The sequence below is a fragment of the Sinocyclocheilus grahami genome, unplaced genomic scaffold (assembly GCF_001515645.1).
Source record: "Sinocyclocheilus grahami isolate Dianchi unplaced genomic scaffold, SAMN03320097.WGS_v1.1 scaffold287.1, whole genome shotgun sequence".
Taxonomy (NCBI): domain Eukaryota; kingdom Metazoa; phylum Chordata; class Actinopteri; order Cypriniformes; family Cyprinidae; genus Sinocyclocheilus; species Sinocyclocheilus grahami.
This window is the reverse complement of record NW_015505466.1, coordinates 557,681-583,048: the sequence shown is the minus strand read 5'-3', so window position 1 is coordinate 583,048 and position 25,368 is coordinate 557,681. Positions and strand designations below refer to the sequence as shown.

General features: G+C 35.8%; 2 protein-coding genes across 2 annotated transcripts in view; one reads left to right on the top strand and one right to left on the bottom strand.

Annotated features, from left to right (window-relative positions):
* LOC107600598 (proprotein convertase subtilisin/kexin type 5-like) overlaps positions 1 to 21,204 on the top strand; it is a 32,259-nt gene extending 11,055 nt beyond the window's left edge. Inside the window, exons 10-33 of the mRNA XM_016292532.1 lie at positions 1,928 to 2,031; positions 2,763 to 2,880; positions 3,080 to 3,268; positions 3,954 to 4,087; positions 5,798 to 5,917; positions 6,385 to 6,487; positions 6,586 to 6,776; positions 7,063 to 7,150; positions 7,238 to 7,341; positions 10,179 to 10,317; positions 10,405 to 10,520; positions 10,830 to 10,932; positions 11,361 to 11,497; positions 11,992 to 12,192; positions 12,362 to 12,430; positions 13,123 to 13,165; positions 13,300 to 13,442; positions 13,660 to 13,860; positions 15,478 to 15,561; positions 15,681 to 15,879; positions 17,570 to 17,784; positions 18,462 to 18,704; positions 19,302 to 19,535; positions 20,726 to 21,204. Coding sequence (XP_016148018.1) covers positions 1,928 to 2,031; positions 2,763 to 2,880; positions 3,080 to 3,268; positions 3,954 to 4,087; positions 5,798 to 5,917; positions 6,385 to 6,487; positions 6,586 to 6,776; positions 7,063 to 7,150; positions 7,238 to 7,341; positions 10,179 to 10,317; positions 10,405 to 10,520; positions 10,830 to 10,932; positions 11,361 to 11,497; positions 11,992 to 12,192; positions 12,362 to 12,430; positions 13,123 to 13,165; positions 13,300 to 13,442; positions 13,660 to 13,860; positions 15,478 to 15,561; positions 15,681 to 15,879; positions 17,570 to 17,784; positions 18,462 to 18,704; positions 19,302 to 19,535; positions 20,726 to 21,204 — 3,757 coding nt within the window. The remainder of the gene's footprint in view (positions 1 to 1,927; positions 2,032 to 2,762; positions 2,881 to 3,079; positions 3,269 to 3,953; positions 4,088 to 5,797; positions 5,918 to 6,384; positions 6,488 to 6,585; positions 6,777 to 7,062; positions 7,151 to 7,237; positions 7,342 to 10,178; positions 10,318 to 10,404; positions 10,521 to 10,829; positions 10,933 to 11,360; positions 11,498 to 11,991; positions 12,193 to 12,361; positions 12,431 to 13,122; positions 13,166 to 13,299; positions 13,443 to 13,659; positions 13,861 to 15,477; positions 15,562 to 15,680; positions 15,880 to 17,569; positions 17,785 to 18,461; positions 18,705 to 19,301; positions 19,536 to 20,725) is intronic.
* Positions 21,205 to 23,418: 2,214 nt separating this feature from the next.
* Positions 23,419 to 25,368, bottom strand: part of LOC107600585 (protein prune homolog 2-like) — a 12,115-nt gene continuing 10,165 nt past the window's right edge. The window contains exon 10 of the mRNA XM_016292519.1: positions 23,419 to 24,449. Within this exon, the coding sequence (XP_016148005.1) occupies positions 24,422 to 24,449 (28 nt within the window). The 3' untranslated portion in view covers positions 23,419 to 24,421. The remainder of the gene's footprint in view (positions 24,450 to 25,368) is intronic.

Genomic DNA, 25,368 nt, shown 5'->3' with positions numbered 1-25,368 from the left:
TGCTAAAATCATTTAAGTTAATTTTTTTTCCTCATTAATGTACACACAGCACCCCATATTGACAGAAAAACACAGAATTGTTGACATTTATGCAGATTTATTAAAAAAGAAAATCTGAAATATCACATGGTCCTAAGTATTCAGACCCTTTGCTGTGACAATCATATATTTAACTCAGGTGCTGTCCATTTCTTCTGATCATCCTTGAGAAGGTTCTACACCTTCATTTGAGTCCAGCTGTATTTGATTATACTGATTGGACTTGATTAGGAAAGCCATCATCTATCTGTTAGATCTGGCAAGTGCTTTGTGGTCAAATCACATCTGGTGATCTGGTGAGCCTGAAGTTCTGCCAACTGGCAAGAGTGAAAGACTTATCTTGGATCACCTCATTACAAAACTTTGACTATCCAGTGGTGGATGAAGGTTTCTTGCGTGTTCAGTCTTTTCAGCACGCAGAGTTATTCAATTTAGGTTTAATTCAAATCTGACTCCATTTTGTTATCTAATCTGACTCCATTTTAGTATGACCTCGAATTTAGGTTGAAAGGCAAATTGGTTGTTTGTCGGTCTCTAATTATTCTGACATTCGATTATTCTAGTTAACTCTTTACTTTATATTTACTCGTTCATTAGGAATCTATGTCACTCAGGGTGCCACGCTATGCGTGGGCCCCACGATCACAAAGTCACCAGTTTGATCCTTAGTCAGAGGTTTGTGGCTAATACTATTTAATATGCTTTAAATAGTAGGTCTGTTTAGCCCCCTACAGTTACCCATGTAATGCTCAAACATTAATCAGCGGTTCTGCTAGACCCTCTGTCTAGCCCCCGATAGTTTATATAACTCCATACAACTTAATTAACGCTGAAATCATATACATGGTTAACGTAACTGAGTACAACTTAAACTAAGATCAAGCGGTTAGTCAGAAACCCATAACCTCGCCTGATGTGCCCATGCTCCATCTAACCTGAGATTTAGTATGCACTTAACCCTGGACGCAGCTTTGCGGAAACATAAGCCTTCACATAATCTATTTGAGAAAATAACTTCAGAGTAATCAGAATGAATTCAAACATAACAATTTATTATCAGTCAGGTAAATATGTATTATGCCAATTATCTAATCAATTATCAAATCATTACAAGACATCAAATTCTCAAAGATAAATCTAAGAGCAAAGGACGCACACCTGACTTCAGCAAAATACATAGTACAGAGTATGTGGAGACACTCCATACTACGGGCTCTCTGACTACAGAATCGCCCCGACCCTTTTGCTGGAATCCTTTAAATACAAAACCAAGATAAAACATCCCCCAAGTGGAGGCATGTACAAACAATTGGAATTTCCATTAACCCAGGTCCCAGACCTGGGTGGTTTGCACCTCAGTGGGAACAGAAGGTCATTTGCATGGAACATCCATCTACAGTAATCAAAGTATCTCTTAACTCTTAGGATCTGTATCATCTTTTAGTCTACTTTTGTAAGATTAAGACCATTGTACCACTCGCCCTAAGACTATTCAAATGACACCAAACATGACTGTAAATCTTATTTGCATTCATATAGAACATTATATTCTACCATTGACCATTCTGAGTGAGCTGGGGGAAGAGAAGGATGGGTGCGGGGAAGGAAGGGGATGAGGAGGAACCAATGCATATGTGAGAGACGTTTTCCCGCAGTTTCTCTCAGTGAGATGCGGAAACAGATGTCTGTATGTTAATGCACTGTGTGTGTATTGTCTGTCTCAGAAGATCAAAGTATCTGAGTTTCTTTTATCCTTACATTTGCTCATGAGATCTAAGCTTCACATACAGGTCTTATTGAGCCAATCATGCTGTAGGATAAAATATTTACTGCCATCCTTGTTGAGCATTTGATGAATAAACTCATCTCTTTGTTTTTTCATGCTCAGTCCAGCTCTGACCTGGAGAGACGTTCAGCACATTGTGGTGAAAACTTCACGCCCTGGTCACCTGAATACTTCAGACTGGCAGAGCAATGGAGCTGGTCATGATGGTAAAATTAGCCTGGAAATGTCACTTATGATATATTATTCAGGATGTATTTAATTTAGATTAAAAACTAATCATAGTAAAAAAAAAAATAAAAAAAAAGCACGACAGCACAATGTCCTTCGAGAAAAAAATCTTAGAATACAATTCAATATCACATCATCATCAAGATTACACACCTGATCTAATTTATAAATCTTGACTACTGTACTACTTCTAAAACATATTAACCATCATTCTTCTAATATATTTATAGGGAAATCAATAGGGAATATACTGTATATATATATATATATATATATATATATATATATATATATATATCCTGTGTTGCTTGATTAGTTCATTAGTTTCCACCTGTGTTCATTAATCATCTTATTATTCCATCGTTTGGTTTAGTATTTATAGCCCTGCCTTTCCTCAGTTTCTTTGTCCTGTCTCCGTCGTGTTAAGTGGTTGTTTTCACCTGTTCTCCCATGAAGATTTATTAAAGAATCTGTTCGTTTGATTGTCTGCCTCCTTTGTACTCCTTCAAGCTCCTTTAACCAGCAACCCGTGACATAAACACAAAATATTAAATATAATTTTAGAACAGGATGGTGTAGTTACAGCATACATTTGGTAGTACATACATTTATGCAATCAATAATTATTGAACATGCAATTGCATGTGAAGTAAAGCTTGCAATCACTGGCAGTATGTAATAAACTGTTTGATCATTGGCTGTTGTGCAGTTAGTCACCTTTATGGATTTGGTTTGATGGATGCTGAAGCCATGGTGAAGGAAGCAGAGACCTGGAAGCAGGTGCCTCCTCAACACGTGTGTGAGGAAAACACAGTCCAGACTACCAGGTAACTGTTTGCTTATAAACTTTATGCTTTTTAGCACTTATTATTTCAAGTACCATGGTGGTACCATGGTTTAGTCACATACAGTATACTATGGTATTTAATTACCATATTCTTATACCATTGTATTTACATGGTCCTCCAAAATATGTCAGAGAATATCATAGTAATGCCATGGTACTTTTGTCTGCATGTATCTCAGGATCATCAGTGCAGAGAGGGTGCTGAGGTCAGTGTTTAAGTCCTCAGGCTGCTCTTCTCAGCGTCTGCAGCGGGTGGTTTATCTGGAGCATGTGGTTGTACGTGTCACAATCACACATCCTCACCGTGGAGACCTGTCAATCACACTGACATCACCTGCTGGAACCAGATCTCAGCTTCTCTCAAACAGGTACAAATATACTGAGCCAGTTCTGATGGGTTGGAATTAAAATAATAACTGTATTAATTGAAATACAGTACATGATTCACCCTTCAAAGCCTACTATATCATATTTGATTAAATGTATGAGGCCTCTAAATTATTATTTGTTTAGCAGGTAAAAGGCCTGTTTAGTAGAATTTAAAAAAGGTCCACCTTCAGCTCATGGTTAACATGACTTTTTACGGTGACATTTTTTATGGATTTTTATAAAGTAAATGTAAGAATAAATGTCGTATTGCTGGTAATATTTCAAGATGAACACTTACTGGACTGAAGCAACTTAGGTTTACCTGATTGTAAATACATAATGTTTTAGAAAAATCTTGTTAAAATGAGTATCAAATATGATAGATCAGGCTTTTGATGAATGTTTATTTGTACATCTCTCAATCATAAAATCTAAACATAATAAAAACTACAGTGCCATAGACATACAGTAGTATTGGGAGACATAGAGTGACAACTAATATTTATAGTATGCACATTTAGTCTGTTATCCTGTTGTAAAGGTTTCATTGATTTACATTACAAGCTATCAGAATTTCATCTTACTTGGCCATATAAATATCAGAAATTTCACCAAATGCACATTTTTCCCACTAATTCTTTGGGATTACCTTGCTTCAATTATTCTGGTGCTATTTCCTTTCAGACCGAATGACCACTCCAATGAGGGTTTCCTTAAGTGGGAATTCATGACGACTCACTGCTGGGGTGAAAGACCAGCAGGAGACTGGATCCTGGACATCAGGGACTCGCCATCTCCACGAAGAAACAGCCGATTAGGTGCCCACACTCTGAACAAAAATGGTGCTACATAGCATTAAAAGTGGTTTGTTGGCTTGAAAATAATCAAAGGGGAACCACTTTAAAATTATGTCATTAATTACTCACCCTTGTGTTGTTCGAAACCCGTAAGACATAGACATAAGTTCATCTTCGGAACACAATTTAAGATATTTTTGATGAAATATGAGGGCTCTCTAACCCTCCCATAGACAGCAAGGTAACTACCACGTTCAAGGTCCAGAAAAGTACCAAGATGATTGACAAAGTAGTCCGTGTGACATCAGTGGTTCAACTGTAAAGTTACGAAGCTATGAGAATACTTTTTTGCGCAAAGAAAACAAAAATAATGACTTTATTCCACATTTTCGTCTCTACTGCATCACTTGTGGACGCGTGTTCACGACAGTATCATGAGTATCATCAAAAATATTTTAAAGGGGTCATATGATGTTGCTAAAAATAACATTATTTTGTGTATTTGGTGTAATGAAATGTGTTTATGCGGTTTAAGGTTAAAAAAACACATTGTTTTCCACATACTGTACATTATTGTTTCTCCTCTATGCCCCGCCTTTCTGAAACGCGTCGATTTTTACAAAGCTCATCGGTCTGAAAAGCTAGGTGTGCTCTGATTTGCCAGCTATCCAGTGCGTTGTGATTGGCCGAATACCTCAAGTGTGTGACGGAAATGTTACGTCCCTTGCCATATTGTGATGCCTTGTCCCGGCTGGAGCGACGAGACAAAAACATTAAAACCCATTATAAACGAGGCATTTGTTGCATCCAATGGGGACATAATTACTATACTGTCATTTTACGCATTGCATTGCATCGCGCCGTGTAAACATAAAACCATATTTGCATTTGTGATCGGAGAAATTACAAACTACAAACGCTACTCTACACTGCTCAAAACTGGCGTTTGAATCGTCAGTGGCAAATTCTTTAAATATAAAAAACTTACTTTCAATCTGTGAATCAGAATTTTAGGTAGGCGTGGTTGACTCTTAACTTGTATAAAGAATATCTCTTTGGATTTGAGACTTTAGTCTTTGCAACTTTACAGATCTTCTTTATGCACCAAGAGCTTGTAACACTCCAAAGAGAAAGGAAAAATTGAAATCTCATCATATGACCCCTTTTAAATTGTGTTCCGAATTTATGGGTTTTACGGGTCTTACGGGTTTGGAACAGCATGAGGGTGAGTAATTAATGACAGAATTTTCATTTTTGGGTGAACTAACCCTTTAAGTGCTATATTGCACCTATCTTTAAAGGTGCTATACAGGACCTTTATCAAATGGTGCTATGTAGAACCAGAAGAGGAACCCTATTCTACTCCATTGATTTTAGGCAAGAATGTTGAGAACAACGTTATCTTCAGGAAATACACTCTATTTTAACCAGGTGCTTAATGGGTTTTTTGTATGGAAGTGGTGCTATATAGCCCCTCAACCCCCCCAAAGAACCGCTGAAGAACCTTTTTTTTTTTTTGTGCATGCACCACCTAGTACTAACTCTATAGTACTATGATATACATGACTACCATATCCATGTAATACCATTTAATTGGTACTCCAACTTCAAGATACTTCAAAGTATTCAAAGTATATTGTGTTAACATCCATGGTATATGTACAAAAAGTCAAGTGCACCTGCCATAGAATATACAGTAAAATGTTTTTCCTTCTTTGTTGTTTACATTAGGGAAACTGGTAGAATGCTCCCTGGTGCTTTATGGAACATCCACACATCCATACATTCGACATGAGCAGCCCCGCTCTGCCCAGCTGCTGCCTGAAGATGACACCACAGAGGAGTACAATGGTGATTTACCTTTATAAGCCAAACAAATGTACATAATATAATTTAAATAAAAAACAAATTATTATAATATCTAGTGGATACTTAATGCATGGTATGCAAAGGCCATTTAAGTCATATTTCAAAGACTTTTTACTAACTGGGTCACAGTGATGGTTGGATTTTTAATGGATGCAAGTCAGTACTCTTGTTTTGTATGAAAAGTGTTCTTGTGCTATTTTTCTGTAAAATAAATGTCACTTGGTTAAATATATTATTTTCTAATGCAATGACATTTAGCCCATATATTTTTAAGTGGGCTATAACTTCCCACCCTTCGATTATCATTATCAAAGTGTATGTAAAGTAATTATACAAATATGCTAAAAGTGTGCTTCTTTTGTCACAAGGGCACTTCTTGGGGCTATTGTAAATATATAATTCTGTTGAATATGGGGATACCTTTTCATTTTCCCTCTCCTCGATATAAGGCTCTTGTGACCCAGAATGTAGTGAGGATGGTTGTGAAGGACCTGGACCCCATCAATGTGTTTCCTGCATGCACTTTTTCCTAAAGTTAAAAAATAACACAAGGTAAGAAAATTTTACTTCTGTACTTTTTTCTCCCTGTCTCACTGTCTCTCTCTCTCCTTCACAAGGTTTTTGATAATACTGCACAACTCATTTTTCAGGACCTGTGTGTCCGAGTGTCCAAGCGGGTACTGGGGGGATAAGAAAAGGTGTAAAAAGTGTTACTCCTCCTGCAAGTCATGTTTGGGCAGCCGCAGTGATCAGTGCACAGCCTGTAAATCTGGATATCATCTGAATGAGGAAAAGAACAACTGTGTGACCAACTGTGAGGATGGCTACTATCTTTACCACGGTAAGAGTGATGCCACCAAAACTAGCCAGTTACTTGTTTACTCAAAGGAAATACTTCTAAAAATAAAGGCTCTTTATTGTCATCTGTGGTTCCAAGACAAACATTTAATGTCCTTGAATCCTTTCCACTGCACAAAATGTTCTTTTTTTAGTTTATAGCCAATAGATTTGAAACCCCAACCACAACATCGCAATTGGTCCAAAGTACATAGCTGTATTTTAAACTTCACTTTCAGTGTTGACATACCTTTGACAAATTTTTTGTTATTAATGTTTTTGCCATGCAGAGGAAAACGTGTGTAGGAAGTGTAATAATGAGAACTGTATGAAATGCACCTCAGCCTCCATTTGCACGGAGTGCTCTGATGGCACAAGGTAATAGATTTTAATAAAATATTTGAATTTCATGACAAAATGTAGCCAAGTCTTTTCATTGTAATGAAAGATGACTGTCTCTTTCAGTCTGGTGGGGAACAGATGTCAGAAGAGTTGTGAGGTGGGCCGTTACTACAGTGAGCCAGAGGACTCATGTGAGCCCTGCCACCCAGCCTGTGCTACATGTGCTGGTACAATCCACAAAAATACAATACACTAACAATGACATCCCACCAAATGTATTCAGATCAACATGCCTGAGTCCAACCCTAGAACAGTGGTTCTCAACCTTTTTGGCTCTAAGGGGGGCCACATTCTCCACAAAAATAGACTATATATACTCCATAGGCTTCATAGACTTTTTGTTTTCAAAACTTATTTTAATATATTATTTAAATCTACTTCTAGTTTAAGTATATAAATAAATAAAATGTAAATATTTACATTCCAAGATTCCAGAAGTTTTGGAGGTTTTATATTCTTTAGGGTTCCCACTCTTTTTAAATAATTAATTTACATGTCTTTTCCTGTTGTTTGTGATTTAATGGATAAGGAAATATACTGTATATATTTTTTAAGACTTTACTTAATCAATGACATCCCACCAAATGTATTCAGATCAACATGCCTGAGTCCAACCCTAGAACAGTGGTTCTCAACCTTTTTGGCTCTAAGGGGGGCCACATTCTCCACAAAAATAGACTACATATACTCCATAGGCTTCATAGACTTTTTGTTTTCAAAACTTATTTTAATATATTATTTAAATCTACTTCTAGTTTAAGTATATAAATAAATAAAATGTAAATATTTACATTCCAAGATTCCAGAAGTTTTGGAGGTTTTATATTCTTTAGGGTTCCCACTCTTTTTAAATAATTAATTTACATGTCTTTTCCTGTTGTTTGTGATTTAATGGATAAGGAAATATACTGTATATATTTTTTAAGACTTTACTTAAATGACTTTTCCAGGTCTACAAACCATACTTTTAAAATTAGGCTTCTGTTACGGGGCGAACGACGAGAGACGTGTGGATCCATCTGCAAAGCTTTATTCTTAAACAGTCAAAACAGACTTGGGTCAGACACCAGCAAACAAATATAGACAAAGCATGACGAAAGAGTAATCCATATACAGGCATGGGTCAAACAATGGCAAACGTAATCCAGAGAGCGAAGTAAAGGTAATCCAAAAACATGCAAAAATCCAGGCAAGGGGCAAACAGAGTCCAAACGACAAAACAAGAGAAAAATCCAAGACAGGCAAAGTGATCAAGAAACATGCAATCAGGCAACACGACGTGGCTAGACTCAGACTAGAACTGGGAACATGAAACTAGAACCGGGGAACAGGCTCCGTAAAGTTGCTAATGCAAGACAGCGATACACGCAAACAATACTCTGCGATCTAAACAGGATCTGAGTGGGTGCTATATAGTGTGTGTGATTGGTTTCAGGTGAGCTTGTGATTAGCGCAATGGAGCATGGGAAATGTAGTCCAGGGTGACGTGTAACAGTTTGTGTAGTGTGAGAGTCAATGTAATCGGAAGGCGACCTCTGGTGGTGAGCAGACAGAAGACCACGGACAGGATTCATGACAGCTTCCTCATTTAATATATCTAGGTTTTCCAAGACAGCAGGAACCCTGGTCCTTCAAAGGAAATAAACCATTGTTTTAGCTTATTCTAACACTTGTTTTGCCTCATTTTAAATAGATTTTAACTCATCCTGCAGGCCCCTTAAAAGTTTGCTGAAACTCCTTAGTGGGTCCCAGCCTCCAGGTTGAGAACCACTGTCCCTAGGATTGTAGACGGATTCCTAACTCAAATCATCATGTTAAACCAGTCATAAAGGATCCTAATAGTAATTTCATTAAAGATTTCAATAAAATAAAATAAAATAAATAAAAAATGCCCAAAATACTTTATGATTATCAATAGCATACCCTTATGATTAGATTTTTAGCAAGAGATCATTGACCCCTGGAAATACATAAATCATATATACTTAATTTTCTTTAAAAATGTTCATGATACTTTTAATTATTTAAATGAACATTAAGTAATGATAAGTAGTACATGGTGTGATGATGTTAATATCTAATGTCTAAATGCTGGAAACCCTGTGCTTGTTATAATGTATCAAATAGATAAAGATTAGGATCATGATTTTTTTGGTTCTACTACAGCACACCTTAAGTATATATTAGCACTGTTTGTTGTTTTATTCTGAGATCCGATAAAGCATTTGGGCCTAGAAACATCGATTACTGTCAGACTTCAAAATCCTTCTTCACTTGAATTAAGATTTTAATAATTTTTATTTTTTTTAAACCACAGCCACCACCAAAAAATAAGACTTTAGCACTTCGTTTACTTTGAGATCATTCTGAGGTTAAATACTGCTTTAAAATCATAAGATATAATTTAATAGCTATGATACTGTTTTTGAATAGCTATGACAGGAAACACTGGCATCTAACAATGCCTTTGAAAAAACAGTTAATTTAAAAAATAAACCCAATAATAAACCCAAAAAGGAAATAAAAAGTTATCAAATAAGCTTGTGTCCCATATTCAAATATGTCGCATATTTTACAGAAGTCAATGTAGTTTTGTAAGGAAATCAGTCAAATCTGTATGTGTGTGAATATATTCAGATGTAACTCCCTTTGTAATCATTTGTAAACATTTTCATGAGTAACTGTAATTTAATTACAGATTTTTTTCTCAGTAACTGTAACAGATTACAGTTACATTTATTTTGTAATTAAATTACGTAATTACGTTATATGTAACTAGTTACTCCCCAACACTGTGTACCAACTATATACTTTATTTTATTTATTTATGACTATCAAACAAGTAATTCTAGTGTATAATATACATATGATCATTAAGATTTGGTTCAGAATTGTGATCAAATTCCAGTAGGAATCCTGTACAGGATCTTGTGACTATGACATTTTGTGCCTTTAGCTGAGTTTGCATTTGTGTAGATGTGATAGGATCATGTCTTTTCTACAGCTGCAGGTCTAGAGTCATGTAATCGCTGTGCTGAAGGCTACTTGATGGAGAACTGGAGATGTGTGTCCTCCTGCAGTCAAGGTTTCTACGCTGTACAACCGAACTCTGACAGCACAGACACTCAGAGCACCTGTAAAAGGTGTGTGCTACAACCTCTCATCCTTTCAGCATTTATCATAATTTCCTACCTGTATTTTGATTCTTAAGTGTGTGTATATATGTGCAGGTGTGATGCGAGCTGTCTGGCTTGTGTGGGGCCAAGTAAAGAAAACTGCAGTGAGTGTGTAGATGGACACACACTACTGGACGGTGTGTGTGTTCTCAGCCACAACTGTGTTGATGGTAAGTTCTGTTTTTTCCAACCGGAAAATGTAACCAGTTGATATAAAGTAGAGTTGTTGTAACATTTCATGGTAACTCTTTATTTTAAGGTGTCCTTGTTACAGTGTAATTATACATCTAAGTACTGAGTAATATTAATTAACTACATGTACTTACTATATGGTTGGGGTTAAGATTAGGGTGTGGCTTAGGGTTACTTGCATGTAATTATGCATAATGTATTGTTGTTATAATAGTAATTACATGTAACATGTGTAACAAGGACACCTTAAATATATAATTGTAACCGATTTATGTTTGTGTTTAAAGGGGAATATCAGGATGAGAGTGGAGAGTGTCAACCATGTGATGAGTCCTGTCATAAATGTAAAGGTCCAACGATTGTGGACTGTCTCAGCTGCTCCAACACACAGTAAGAAACAATTTCGACAATTACTTATTATATTATGCAGCATTTTTGATAATCAATATATTATATAATAATTGAGTATTGAGTACCAATAATAATTAATAACAATTGAGCACCAAATCAGCATATTCAAATGATTTCTGAAGGATCACGTGACACTGGAGTAATGCTGAAAAATTCAGTTTTGCCATCACAGGAATAAATTATATTTTATAATATAGCAAAATATAAAACATTTTTTTAAACGGCAATAATATTTTTTCACTAATGAACAACTATAGTACTGTGTTTTTGATCAAATAAAGAGACTACTTTCAAAAACAGAAAAAGTTCTTAATTATTGTAATTTTAATTTTGCTTAATTATTTCATTGTATTTTATTGTACAGTTATTTGCCACTAATATGCATTTCCTCTGTCTGGCTCTTGTAGTTGGCTGGATGAGGGCCGATGTGTGGTCAGCTGCTCAAATGGGAAGTACCCATCCAGTGGACAGTGTCACCTCTGTGATCACACTTGTGCTCAGTGCGTTGATGCTGGTCCTGCTAACTGTACCAGCTGTGATACAGGTCAGGATTAATTTCTCATCACAGTCAAAAGGGCTGCTGTCCCAATAACTCAACTAAATTAGCATGTGCCACAATCCTGTTAATATAACTCCATCCAGTGTCCAGAATGAAAACTTGGCAAGCACCAAATGTGAGTAAAATGGACTTCATAATACAGTAGTCTTACATTTGCTGTTTAGTGGCAAGCAAATTAAACCAAAAAGATGCAAATAGTTTATTTAAAAATTACAATCCAATCCAATGTTACTGTCTCACATCTAATAGCAATAGCAAATATGACCTTAGCTTGTATTTTAATTTACCTTTGGCTTGAAATATTATTTTTTATTTATTTATTAATTTTTTTCCCACAATTTCATTCCTGGCTCCAAGCCACCAAAATGAAAATACGAGTAACAACATCATGATGGTCCCACCATCTAACAGTATGTGTCCCTGTGTGTATGTTATGGTAATTTTGGGTGTATCATGCGTTTTGTTTGTGTGTGCTGTAGACAAGTTTGGGGTGGACCGGTACCTCTACCGTGGCGAGTGCGTGGAAGTGTGTCCTCAGGCTCATTTCCACACAGCGCTGAAAGCATGTGAGCCGTGTCCTTCACACTGCAAACTCTGTTCTTCAGCCACACACTGCATCAGGTGTGAGGACTCCTTCTACATCAACGACGGAGTCTGTAATAAACTGGAGTGTGGTGAAGGTCTGAATTGATCTTCCTGTGCAGTTCAAGTGTCACTTGTTTTGTTGCTTGTTTCAAAAAGAGATATTTAGCACAATGTCTGTTATTAATGATGTTGGGCTTTGTGATTATTTTGCACTTCCAGGACAAACATCAATGTATGTAACTAATTTGTGTGTGTGTGTGTTAGGGGAGGTAGAAGACCCAGAATATGATGACTGCATGTCATGTGAAGAGGGATGTAATAAGTGTGTTCTTTGTAAGTTCAGCGTTCTATATGTTCTGTGTTTTATCAAGGCAAATTATACTATTACTATTGCTCATACATGGGGTTAGTTTTGTATTGGAGCACATGGCTGATGTTTGTGTTTGTTTGCCATGTGCTCTTCGGACTTTCATCTAAATGTGACCCTGGAACACAAAACCAGTCTGAATCTGAAAGCTGAATAAATAAGCTTTCCATTGATGTATGGTTTGTTAGGATAGGACAATTATTATCCAATAAATATTTGGCCGAGGTACAACTATTTGAAAATCTGGAATCTGAAGGTGCAAAAAAAAAAATCAAAATATTGAGAAAATCGTCTTTAAAGTTGTCCAAATGAAGTTCTTAGCAATGCATATTACTAATCAAAAATTAAGTTGTAATATATTTACAGTAGGAAATTTACTAAATATCTTCATGGAACATGATCTTTACTTAATATCCTAATGATTTTTGGCATAAAAGAAAAATCAATCATTTTGACCCATACAGTGTATTTTTGGCTATTGCTACAAATATACCCCAGCGACTTAAGACTGCTTTTGTGGTCCAGTGTCACAAATAAGTAGTTTTAGAATATCACTGATGAATGTGACAATATATTTTGACTTCACATTCCACCATGAACTGTATTGAGTTGACCAGACAGTTATTTCTACATAATTTACAGTTCCTTCACTTTGCAGATAATCCCAAACACTGCCTGTCCTGCATTGCTGGATATTACAAGTAAGGAACATTTAAATGATGTAACAGAACTATCTGCTGGAACGTATGTGCGAAAGACAGAATAAACATTTCAGAAAGTTAATTTACAGATGTGTGCCACACTGAGAAGTGACCGAAATGCTCTTTCTGCACAGGTTTGAAGAGGGGTGCTATAAGCACTGTCCTGCTAAGACATACACAGTGGAGGAGACCATGAGCTGTGTGTCCTGTGAACATGATTGTGTCAGCTGTGATGAAGATGAGTGCTACTGGTGTGAATCTGACCTCTTCCTGTCAGGTTGGACATTAACACCTAAATTGATGCATTCTGTAGATGCTTTTTATACAAATGACTTGCATAGCATTCATGAAAGGCTATATATTTTTTATCAGTTCATGCACTCCCGGGGAAATCCATGGCATTGGCGTTGCTAGAGCCAGTATAGTGGTTTTCAACCTTCTTTTGACACAATTGGACAAGATTTTTCATGTGTTTGTTATACTGTACCCTGCAGATGGGAAGTGTGTGCGGGAATGTCCCGATGGCTTCTATAGTGATGAAGATTCTCAGGAGTGTGAGGAATGTCACTCAGACTGCAGGAAATGCAGTGGGCCGGAGGACAGTGACTGTGACAGCTGCAGCGATGGATTTACGCTTGAGAATGGAGCATGTGTGCCTGAACAGGATGTTTGCCCTGCCCAGACATACCTCACTGGTAAGAGCAACACTTCAGAGAGGAAAAATGTATTATTTAGAGATTGCTTGTTCGTAGCTCTGGAGATGTTAACTTTGTCTCATGGCATAGTCCAGATAAATTGGTCTTGGAAGAATTCGATTTTACATGACTTCATATTAAAATCAATCCATCGATCGATCCATTTTTCAAAACGGCTGGTTCTATGTAGGTTCACAATCATATTGATATCTTCCTTTTGAAATCTAATGTTTGATTGCAGACTTATATTTGAGCACAGTCTTAGGCTGATGATACATGGGGCAACTTTTTTTTAGCAATGTTGCCGTCAATGGGCGACCAGGTGAGACATAGGGCACAAGACCAATCTAAAATATCCAGATATAAATTTGTTACCCATTCTCAATGGAAAAGTGTCCAAGCAACAAAATTGCTGAAACTGTTGCCGTGTGTCATCAACCTTAGACATTGGACCTGCATTGCAGATGTCTTCAAAACTGCTCCTAGAGACCCACTCTCCCTGGAAAGTTTATTTCCAACCTGCTTTAACACACCTGCCTGCGATTTTCTGGAAAAAGTGATGCTGAAGACATTAATTAGTTGGTTAAGATGTGTTTGATTAGGTTTGGAGCTAAACCCTGCAGGACATTGCTTCAAGTTTACAGATTACCAAAGGCTTTTTCTCAGGAGAAAATTTGGAGAGCATTTGCAGTCATTTGCATGACTTCATTAATTTTAGGATACTGCTGAAAACAAAACAGAGTTTTTAACCACAGTGCTTCAGAATTAAATTCCACCATTACATAATGGGCTTTTTCAAGTGCTTCGCTTTGGAAAAGCCTTCTGACGATTTAGCAGGAAATATTTGTAATATCATATAAGAATGTTTTAGTTTGGCAACCTATGGCATATCAGTTATAATTAACTTATTAGAAATATAAAGTAAAATGACAATACAAAATGACTGCAATAAATATTGAACTGTCTGTATGGTAATTTATCTGTAGGTTCACTCTCAGAAGAAAATGTGCAAAAATTGTACCTTGCAACAGCTTGTCACTGGGGCAGTACTCTAGCATATTTTCCCCTAAAACATTTATAGTAGTACTCGTGCATATTACTACTCTAAGGTACTAATGTGCACCCTTTAGTTGTTAGATAAGAAACTTTAACGTTTATTTATTTATTGACTGTCATTTTACTTTATTGGTTCTTTAGATTATTGGAGTCTGTTGGTTCATTCATTAATAAAGTAAAAGTTATTTTAGGTTCTTTAATGAATAAGTTGCAATTTAGTATATTTTAAACATATTAACAATAAATGTATTATCAAATAACACAAGTACTTTACATGTACTTTAGTATGTTAGTCAACACATCAATAACATAGTGATCTAAAATGTACTTTAAAGTAATATTTTTAATTTGATATTATTACAAAGTACACAAAGTGTACTTTAGTGTGTTAAGAAGCATAGTCATGAAAGTGTTCTCTCTTCAAGTACACTTATGGCCTTAATGGGATAATATAGTATTTTTTGCAAGTACAATATTTTAAATATATAGTTTTAGTATATTTTTTATACTTTTGCTATAAAATAATTGTTGGATATAACTGCACCTGCTCTCATCTCTCAGATGATGGGGAGTGTGAGGACTGTCACTCGTCATGTGAATCCTGCTGGGGGGAAACGAAGACTCAATGCAACACTTGTGTCAAAGGTAATACAACTCAAAGAAGAATATGATGGATGGAAAAATCTTTGGTTGGTTGTATAAAGGGTTAGGTGAATGGATAAGTATACATTATTTATGTGTGTTTTAACCACTCTGTCTTCTAGGTCGATATCTGAATGCAGATCAGATGTGTGTGGTACGATGCCCGACGGGCGGCTTTGGCAGTAAGGAGAGCGGGCACTGTGAGACTTGCCCTCAAGGATGTGCCCAGTGCCAGGATGAGCAGCTCTGCACACGCTGCCAGTCAGCACGTAAAAACCCTCTTTATTTGCAGGCCGGCCAGTGTGTGCGCAAGTGCACAAGGTAAGCCATTTACAGACACTGATGTAGAGGAATGAAAAGCTAATCATATACTGTTTTTCCTCAGGTTCACTTTTTCAGGTTTCTCGCACCCGTTTAGTTCGCATGAACTCTCTAGTTTAAATGTTAGAGTTAAGCCAAATCATTTACATTAATTACAGTGTAACTACATTTTTATTAAGCAAATTTATGCAATATTGCTTATTTGCTTTTCATATTTGATACATCAGACTTTTAGGCCCAAAGGCCCAAACTGAGCAAAAATTTGGTGCAGTTGCTGATTCTTAAAAACCCGAAAGTAAGGAAATTCTATAGCTTGTAATGCAAATCAATGAAACTTCTTACATAAAATGCATAAATATCAGCTACTCTATATTTCCCAATAGTATGACTTAGTAAGATCATATTTAAATGCTTAATTTTATTATCAAAGCTGTGCGTTTTTATTGTGGAGGGCAAAACATATAATGCAATGCAATTGTGCCACAAGGGGGCGTTTTTTAAATTATTTATTTAAACAAATAAAACAGTTGTTTAAGGACTTTTACTTGCTAAAAAGCATAAACTATCAATTTATCAATCAGACGAAGACATCATCATTCATCTATCAATCAGATGATGTAGTACACCTCTTTATTTGCAGGCCGGCCAGTGTGTGCGCAAGTGCACAAGGTAAGCCATTTACAGACACTGATGTAGAGGAATGAAAAGCTAATCATATACTGTTTTTCCTCAGGTTCACTTTTTCAGGTTTCTCGCACCCGTTTAGTTCGCATGAACTCTCTAGTTTAAATGTTAGAGTTAAGCCAAATCATTTACATTAATTACAGTGTAACTACATTTTTATTAAGCAAATTTATGCAATATTGCTTATTTGCTTTTCATATTTGATACATCAGACTTTTAGGCCCAAAGGCCCAAACTGAGCAAAAATTTGGTGCAGTTGCTGATTCTTAAAAACCCGAAAGTAAGGAAATTCTATAGCTTGTAATGCAAATCAATGAAACTTCTTACATAAAATGCATAAATATCAGCTACTCTATATTTCCCAATAGTATGACTTAGTAAGATCATATTTAAATGCTTAATTTTATTATCAAAGCTGTGCGTTTTTATTGTGGAGGGCAAAACATATAATGCAATGCAATTGTGCCACAAGGGGGCGTTTTTTAAATTATTTATTTAAACAAATAAAACAGTTGTTTAAGGACTTTTACTTGCTAAAAAGCATAAACTATCAATTTATCAATCAGACGAAGACATCATCATTCATCTATCAATCAGATGATGTAGTACATACAACAGCCTTTTAACAAAGTTTTGATTATGTTGATAATATAGAGGATTTAGTCATTTGTGTAGCAAACTTAATAAAGTAGGCATTTTAGGGTTAAAAATAAAATGGCCCCCATAAAAATGTCCCAATCCCAGTATGGATTAAAAAAAAAAAAAAAAGTAAGTTCGAGTCTGTGCTATCTGTGTCCGATATTGTACGTCAACACATGTGTTACCTGTGCTCCTGTCTGCCCCGTGTATTCCCTTGGATTTTGGATTAAAAGACTATTGTGTTAATTTACGCCTTGTCTCCTCGTTCCTCGTTCCTCTCCGTAGGTGAATGTGACAGTAAGGCAGCTGTAGTAGTTATATTGTAAATTGATACTGTATTAAATTATGAGCATGTTTATGTGTTCAGAGGGTATCCTGTGGGTCAGGTGTGTAAGAGCTGTGCATCTGGTTGTACATCCTGTGAGAAGAATGCAACACACTGTCTGAACTGTGAGGAGACACTACTGCTCCACAAACATGAGTGTGTGGAGAGATGTCCGCCCGGACACACAGTGAGGAACGGGGAGTGTGTGCAGTGTCCAGAGAGCTGTGTTATCTGCTCTGAGGACGGACTCTGTACAGGTGAGACTGAAATTCCTCACAATTTTGCATGTTTTCATGAACTGTTCTTTTATGTTATGAAAATAACTAGTTACAAAGATATTTTATTGATGTTGCTACACTCTTCTACCTCTACAACAGCTGTCTTTGTCAAAATTACCCCTAAAGGTTGCATATTAATGCCTTAAAAGTCCATTTTATCACCTATTTTAAATAATACTGTACCATTTTTTTTCTGAGAATGTAGTGGCTTTCCTAGTAGCATTAATACGAACAGTGTTTCATACATTTTTTCATACATGTTGATAATGAAACTTTCCTCTAGGTCAAACAGTAAAGCATGGCGGGTCATGGGTTAAATTCCCAAGAAATGCCTGACTTGATCAAATGTATATTGACGTTGCTTAGGTCATTCTCCATAATTTTGTAATAAACGTGTGTGTTGAACACAAACACCTGTGCTGGTACAACTATACCTAATCTTTAGAAATCAAACTAAATGAAACCGTTGGAATCTCCAATTAAGTAAATATATAAATGTTTATTTATTCATAAACATAAACAAAATACATGCTGTTAATTCTGTTCATGCTGTTATTCAAGTAATTTAGAAGTTCTAACTTGGTCAATCTTAGCATTTTCGCATTCATTGTTAAATATATTACCTATTTAATTTTCTTCTGTTCATTTAACTTCAGAGTGTAAAGAAGACTTCTTCTTGCATGCGGGTCAGTGTATAGTGGCGTGTCCTGATGGGTTTTTTGAGGACACGGATCAAGGCATTTGCGAGCGTTGCCACGCCGATTGTGAGTTATGTGATGGGCCTGAACCAAACAACTGTGATTCCTGTTCCGACACTGACCGCACACTGCACAATGGAGCATGTCTAGCCCCCTGCCCTGCACATACTTACAAGGAAAGCAGGTCCGGAGAATGCATGGGTGAGACTACATGACGTTCCTTACTGTTACTATTAAAAGTGCACTAAGTCATTAAGAATTTTTCTTTATTACACCTAAAGAAATGAATAGCATTTCCAACAAATATATTTAAAATGATGAACACAAACATGAGAAGTTTTTTTTTCCATAAAGGTTGAGATTTGTTACATAGTACACAGCAGGTAAAATAAGTATTGAATGCGTCACCATTTTTTCTCATATCACTTTACATAAAGTTGGAAAGAATATGCATGCCTCTTTACAAAGAGTTGCGATAATACAGTTGACATTTTACAATGATTTAAACAAGATGATGTGAGTACACTGTATGTATATTGGTTAAGGTTGTACAGTATATCCTTATGGTAGTTGTATAATTTGCTATTCATTTTAGTAATTCATTCCGTATTTAGATTTGAGGTTTTGTTCAATTTATTTGGCATAGGGACAAGACTACTTACTTTTTGGTAATGACTGACACAATTACTGACACGGTTAGGTGATGCATATTAATGACAGGGTTAAAATGTTCATATCGTCACTAGATCACATAATGTTAATGAAAAGTCTTTTTTTTGTTCTGCTGGTGTTCTGCAGCCTGCGACAGTTCCTGTTTAACCTGTTCTGGTCCTCACGACACATCCTGCACCAGCTGCTCTGAGGGCCTGGCGATGGATGCCCACGGGCGCTGCGCTACACCCACCACATGTCCCTCACACCACTACAGCAACCAGGATGGAGAATGTCATTTGTGTCACAAGTATTGCCATGAGTGCTCTGGCCCACATCAATACCAGTGCCTCAGCTGCAACCAGAACCACTATCTACTCAGTGAGTTCATGCCATTGAGGCATGATACGCTCTTGATTCACAAGTGGAAGATGACTTGAGTGCAAAGAAAACAAAAACTAATTCATTTTCTAGATTTCCCAGGTCCTACGCTTATTCCAGTGATAGCTATTAAAAATAAAACTTTTACAAATGGAAGACCTTTTGGTACTTCACTATTGCACCAAAATCTTTCCATGAATTAGCAACAATATATGGGCCATAAATATTGTAAAGTGGTCAATACTTGTATTCAGCAAGGACACAGTATTTATAATTATTTATACTATGTTTATAATGCTCTTTTGAACTTTCTATTTATCAGAGAATAATAAAAATGAAAAAAAAGTATCACAGTTTCCACAAAAATATTAAGCAGCACATCTGTTTTCAACATTTAGTGTAATAATGTTCCACATTTATATGTATTTTTGATCAAATAAATGCAGTGAGCATAAGAGACTTCTAAATCTTACTGAACTTAAACTTTTGAACATAGGGTAATTGTTCAAGCGTAGTATTTATTAGTCTCTTATTGGCCTTTTATGCAAGCCCCCGATAAAACAAGCAAAATAAGCCCTTTGCACAAATTCCTGCAATGTTCTGACCTCGGAACACTTTTATCATGGTGCATAATTTGTAAACTAATACATTTCGTCATATGCATCACATAACAAGCTCCATATGTATGGCTTTGCTGATGTAGTAAACTTGCTCAGTAGCCCACCCGGTACCACACTCCAGTCCCTCGAGTCATGATAAAAGAGCTCAAAGGCTTGTAGAAGCAAGCTAAAATGGCATGGTTGTTACAGAAAGCATGTTTTCCCCTCACTTTTTTTAACTATCGGTTATGTTTATTGTAGGTAGTACGTTATTTTTAATCATGAGAACATAAACCTTTCAGCACCACTTGCAGGACATTGCATTTCTGAACTCTCGTGACATTGCCAGATTGATGCTTATAAGTTTAGAATAAAACTGAACATGCTTTTACTACCACTCACTGGACATTTCACTTTAAAGGTGTTGCAAAACTTGCAAAATGCATAGTAATATTTAGCAGAAAATGTGCATGTTTTATTTTTTTTCCAATGAGCCTGGCTTGGCTTTTTATTTGTGGGTGAACTAATAATAGTTGTCCTGTCTTTATTCTTTGTGCGAGGCTTTAGAATAAACTTTTATTTCTATTAAAGGTGAGTGTGTCCTCAGCACTAACTTTGCCTTCCGTAATCATGAAGAAGAGGAATATACAGGAAACCTGCCACTCTTCATCACCGCCTCCATCCTGCTTGTTTTGGCCTTGATTGCTGTAATCATCCTCATTAAGCGTTCTCTTTCCAAACGACCCATGCCTGAGCCTGCTGTCCCGCGTGGGTATGAAAAACTGGGCAACGGTGGCGGCAGAGACAGCTTCTACAGAGGCACATCATCATCCACCTCTGCCTACGGTGGTCAAGCAAGCTCTAGTTCTGGACGGTTCCGTGAGTCGCAGCTGGTGGACCTCGGTGATCAGAAGGGGAATCGGGATGATGACGATGAAGATGACGAAGATGAAGATATTGTGTACATGGGACAGGACGGCACTGTGTATCGCAAATTCAGATATGGGCAGCTGGGAGACGAGCAGGAGGATGAGTTAGAATATGACGATGAGAGCTACAACTACCGATAACTTCTTCAGCTGTTGAATGAAAATATATTCTGCAGGCTTCCTGAAATTTGTCACTTAGAATGCAAAAGCAACATGTATAATTAAACCAAAATGTGTGGACAGTTCAGCAAAGTTTTGATCTGAAATGTGAATAATTATTGTTTATGATGATGTAGTGACAATGACAAATTGTAGCTTAAGATTTCATTCAATAGTTATCTCAGCTGCTCGTCTTTTCTGATCTTTTTATCTTTCAGCTGTTATGAAGACTTTTTGTTTTGTTCTACCTGTGTGAGTGAATTTTTTTGGAATGTTTGCATTATGTCAACAGTCCCGGTGCAGTACTTTTCTTTACATGATAGTAGCAGAAGTACAAAGGATCCCAGAAGTACAAACGAGTACAAATTCCCCACTTATAATTTTGGCCTTGGTCATTTTTTGTTGTGAAAGTGTGTCAACTATGAATTTTAATAAAAGCATAACGTGTTAATTTACTATTTCGGTGTCAATTTTTAATATTTCAATTATCGAAATCCAGTGCAAAAATCCTTGTGTCCCTCCAGTTACATTTGTGTCTTCATATTTTTAAACATAATTCCAAATTGAACTATTAAAATGGTATTGAACCACATTTTGTGATGGTTTGCATCAGATAATAAAAGAATATCAAAGGAAATTATATTATATTTGAATATGATTAAAAACCTGCACTATAAGAAAAAACCTTATCTCTTATCCGTTATCTACCAGAACATTATGCATTAATTTTACAGACATTTCCTTTAACCCTAAAATACAATTCAAATGTAATTAAAAATATGGGTAAAATAACTGTGAATAATCAATACAAGAAATGTAATTCTTGTGTAAACTATTCCAACATAAAACGACATAAAATGTATTCATAGCAAATGTGCGTTTTAAAGAACTGGATAACCAGTATTGGAATATGCAGCGTTTTGTAATGTAAAATTAAATTCATTTCAAATTACTACGTTGAATTTATAATATCAAATGTATTAAAACATCAATAAAACATAATATGATTTTAAAAAGAAATGTCATAGGTATGAGAATATTACATAAAATAGCACCAATAACACACCTGCTCAGATATGATTTTAATTTATTGATTTACTCTGCAATATGACATACATCTCAATCTCAATATGCTCTGCTGGAGAAGGCCTCTGGAACAAATTTCATCTATTCATATTATTCAGTAGAATTTCAGTCTATAAGGATCATATATCAAGAACCAGGGACACATGCAGTGATACAATCACACACATAATGTCTCTCATTCACACACACACTTGTAGACTTCATTTGAATATTGTGCTTTACAGCAGTCTTTTTAAGTCCCTTTATTTCAGTTCCCAAACCTGTTAGCAGGAAGAACTTGGGAGACCTAACAGCATGTAAACACATAAACAGATAATCACACACGCACATACAAGCCTATTCACATACACACCCTCACACACTGACACAAGAGTTCAAAAGTAGACAGAGCAGTCTCACTGAACGTGAAAACCTCTGAAACAGCATGCTCTTAGGATATGACAGATCTTTGATTGTGGCAACTACTTTTACCTTTATACATGGCAAACACTCAAAAATACATCAAAGTTCTGAAACATCTAGGACTGATTTAGTGTTGTGAGCACAAGAACAACTAATGCATCACTATGGCTTGATTCTTAAAGGTGAAGTGTGTCATTCCAGCGCCCCTAGTGGCTCCAAAGAGAATTGTTCATGTGAACAATCAGGGGGGTAGTTTTGATACAAGTCTGATTGCTTGGAAGAGTAAGAGCCCACCTCTCCACAAAAGTCACACGATTTGAGGTTTTATTCAAAACCACTGATAATATTTAGAGTTAGTGGTTTTGAAATCCCCTTTGAATAATATATGCGACATTTGGGATTCGGAATAAAAATCATTAATTTTCTCCATTAAAGAATTGATTTATAATAACTTATAAAATACCTTAAAAACGTATAAACCATTAAAGATAGACCTACTGTGAGGTACAAGGTTGCAGTATGCTTTTGTTAAAGCTATAATTCATTGTTTCGACTTTTTTCCTCAAAAATTTTAAATTATGTTTAACGGTGAAATTCCTTGTGGAAAATTACTTTATGATTATATATATTATATCAACATCTTTGAATCTTTTTTTTCTCTCTGTGTTAATTAGATTCTGTCATTCGCAATACTTCATGAGATTTTTAGCTTCAAATCTAATTTTGTAATGTCGTAATTAACCTTGTAGCTTGTTGGTTTGGTTCATAGCTTATGTCTCTTTAATAATCCCTACAGGAAAAACAAGTGGATGAATTACTTCCATAACAGAGGTTGCACTCTATAGCAGTTTATAGTAGCAAGCACTGGGTTTCACAAATGTTCTCAAGCCACCTGTTGAGACAATATCCACTAATGTTTGAAAGAATGTTTAACTGCACAAATGTTTTAAAAGAGCCACAAAAGTCTTTATGTTACTTTGTTCAGGAAGTCAACCTGGGCTTAAAGTAATAGAGGAAGCATTTTAGCATAACACACTTGACATTTAAGAACTACAAATGATTTCTTCCTGCTGATTTTGAACTGATGCATATAAAGTGATATGAGATGTTGTTTAAATTTAAACCTGACTCATATTGTTTCTGCAAATGGGAATAATTAACTAGTGCTGTATTTTCTGTGTCCCCAAGTCATCAATTTAGCATGAGAGGGTAGAGAGTTGGCATTAGTGCTTACAGGGTGCTACGCTTTGAGAATAACCTTGCATGCACTAATATTAATACAGAGCAGCTGAAGTGACAGGATTTTGCCCTTTATGCATGCTCCAATTAGAAAAAATACCTGAAGGTGAAAATTAGGAGTCTAAAGGGGAAAGGTACTACATTATATTATTGCTAAAATGCCTCTCATGCATAATTCAAGTAACAAGAGAAACGTTTGCAAGACGATAAGAGACAAAGAATGATCCAAGCATCACGCTGGTTTAAGCTACTGTTCTGTGAGAAGAATTATTACATTTGAGGTGATTTGTGTTGAAGAACATGTGGTGCTGCACTATTCATCCCAGCACTGTGAGGTACCAAAGCACAAAAATACCCTTTTCTCTTATTTTATGTGATTATTGCATCCACATCAGTGTACAATAATCATTACAATATGAAATACTCAAAACCTTTACAGACATATTGTTCTTGCATCCACAGCCAGCGGCTCTTATGAACTGCTCGCATTGGGTTGAGCTCTGAAACAAATTTTTAAAAAGTTAATCATTATTAATAAAATATTGTGATCATTTAGTATTATTTTTTAAAATCTGAAAATTATTCGAATATACTTTACTATCACATTTTTCTTCTGTATTATAATGTATTTCCAAGCGAGTATATCTATATACAGGTGCATCTCAATAAATTAGAATGTCGTGGAAAAGTTCATTTATTTCAGTAATTCAACTCAAATTGTGAAACTCGTGTATTAAATAAATTCAATGCACACAGACTGAAGTAGTTTAAGTCTTTGGTTCTTTTAATTGTGATGATTTTGGCTCACATTTCACAAAAACCCACCAATTCACTATCTCAACAAATTAGAATATGGTGACATGCCAATCAGCTAATCAACTCAAAACTAGAGCCTAACCGATATGGGTTTTTTGGGGCCGATACCGATATTAGGGAATAAAAAAAAGGCCGATGCCGATAATCTTTGTGTATATTATAGTACAGTACCAGTCAAAAGTTTGGACACTTTCCCATTCGTGTGTCCAAACATTTGACTGGTACTATATATAGAATACAGTATATACAGTACATAAACAGAATATATATACATAAACACATTTTTTGCAATGATCACTCAAATGTGGTGATCAAACACTTATAATGGTGACAGAGATATGCAAGGGCATTTAACAATTTAACAATAAACTTGCGATGAGTGCGATGCACAAAGTAACGGGGTGTTAGTTGTAACACACGTGGTTTGAATATTTATTTTACCATAGTAACATTTAAATTCTGGCTTAAGTAAATTTTTTTATCTCAAGATTATTTTTAATTCTTAAAAAAAACGCCATTATTTTATTTGAACAAAAAAAAAATTATAATAATATAATAATTTATTAACAAAATATTTTAGTTTGTCTTGTATATTTTTTCATT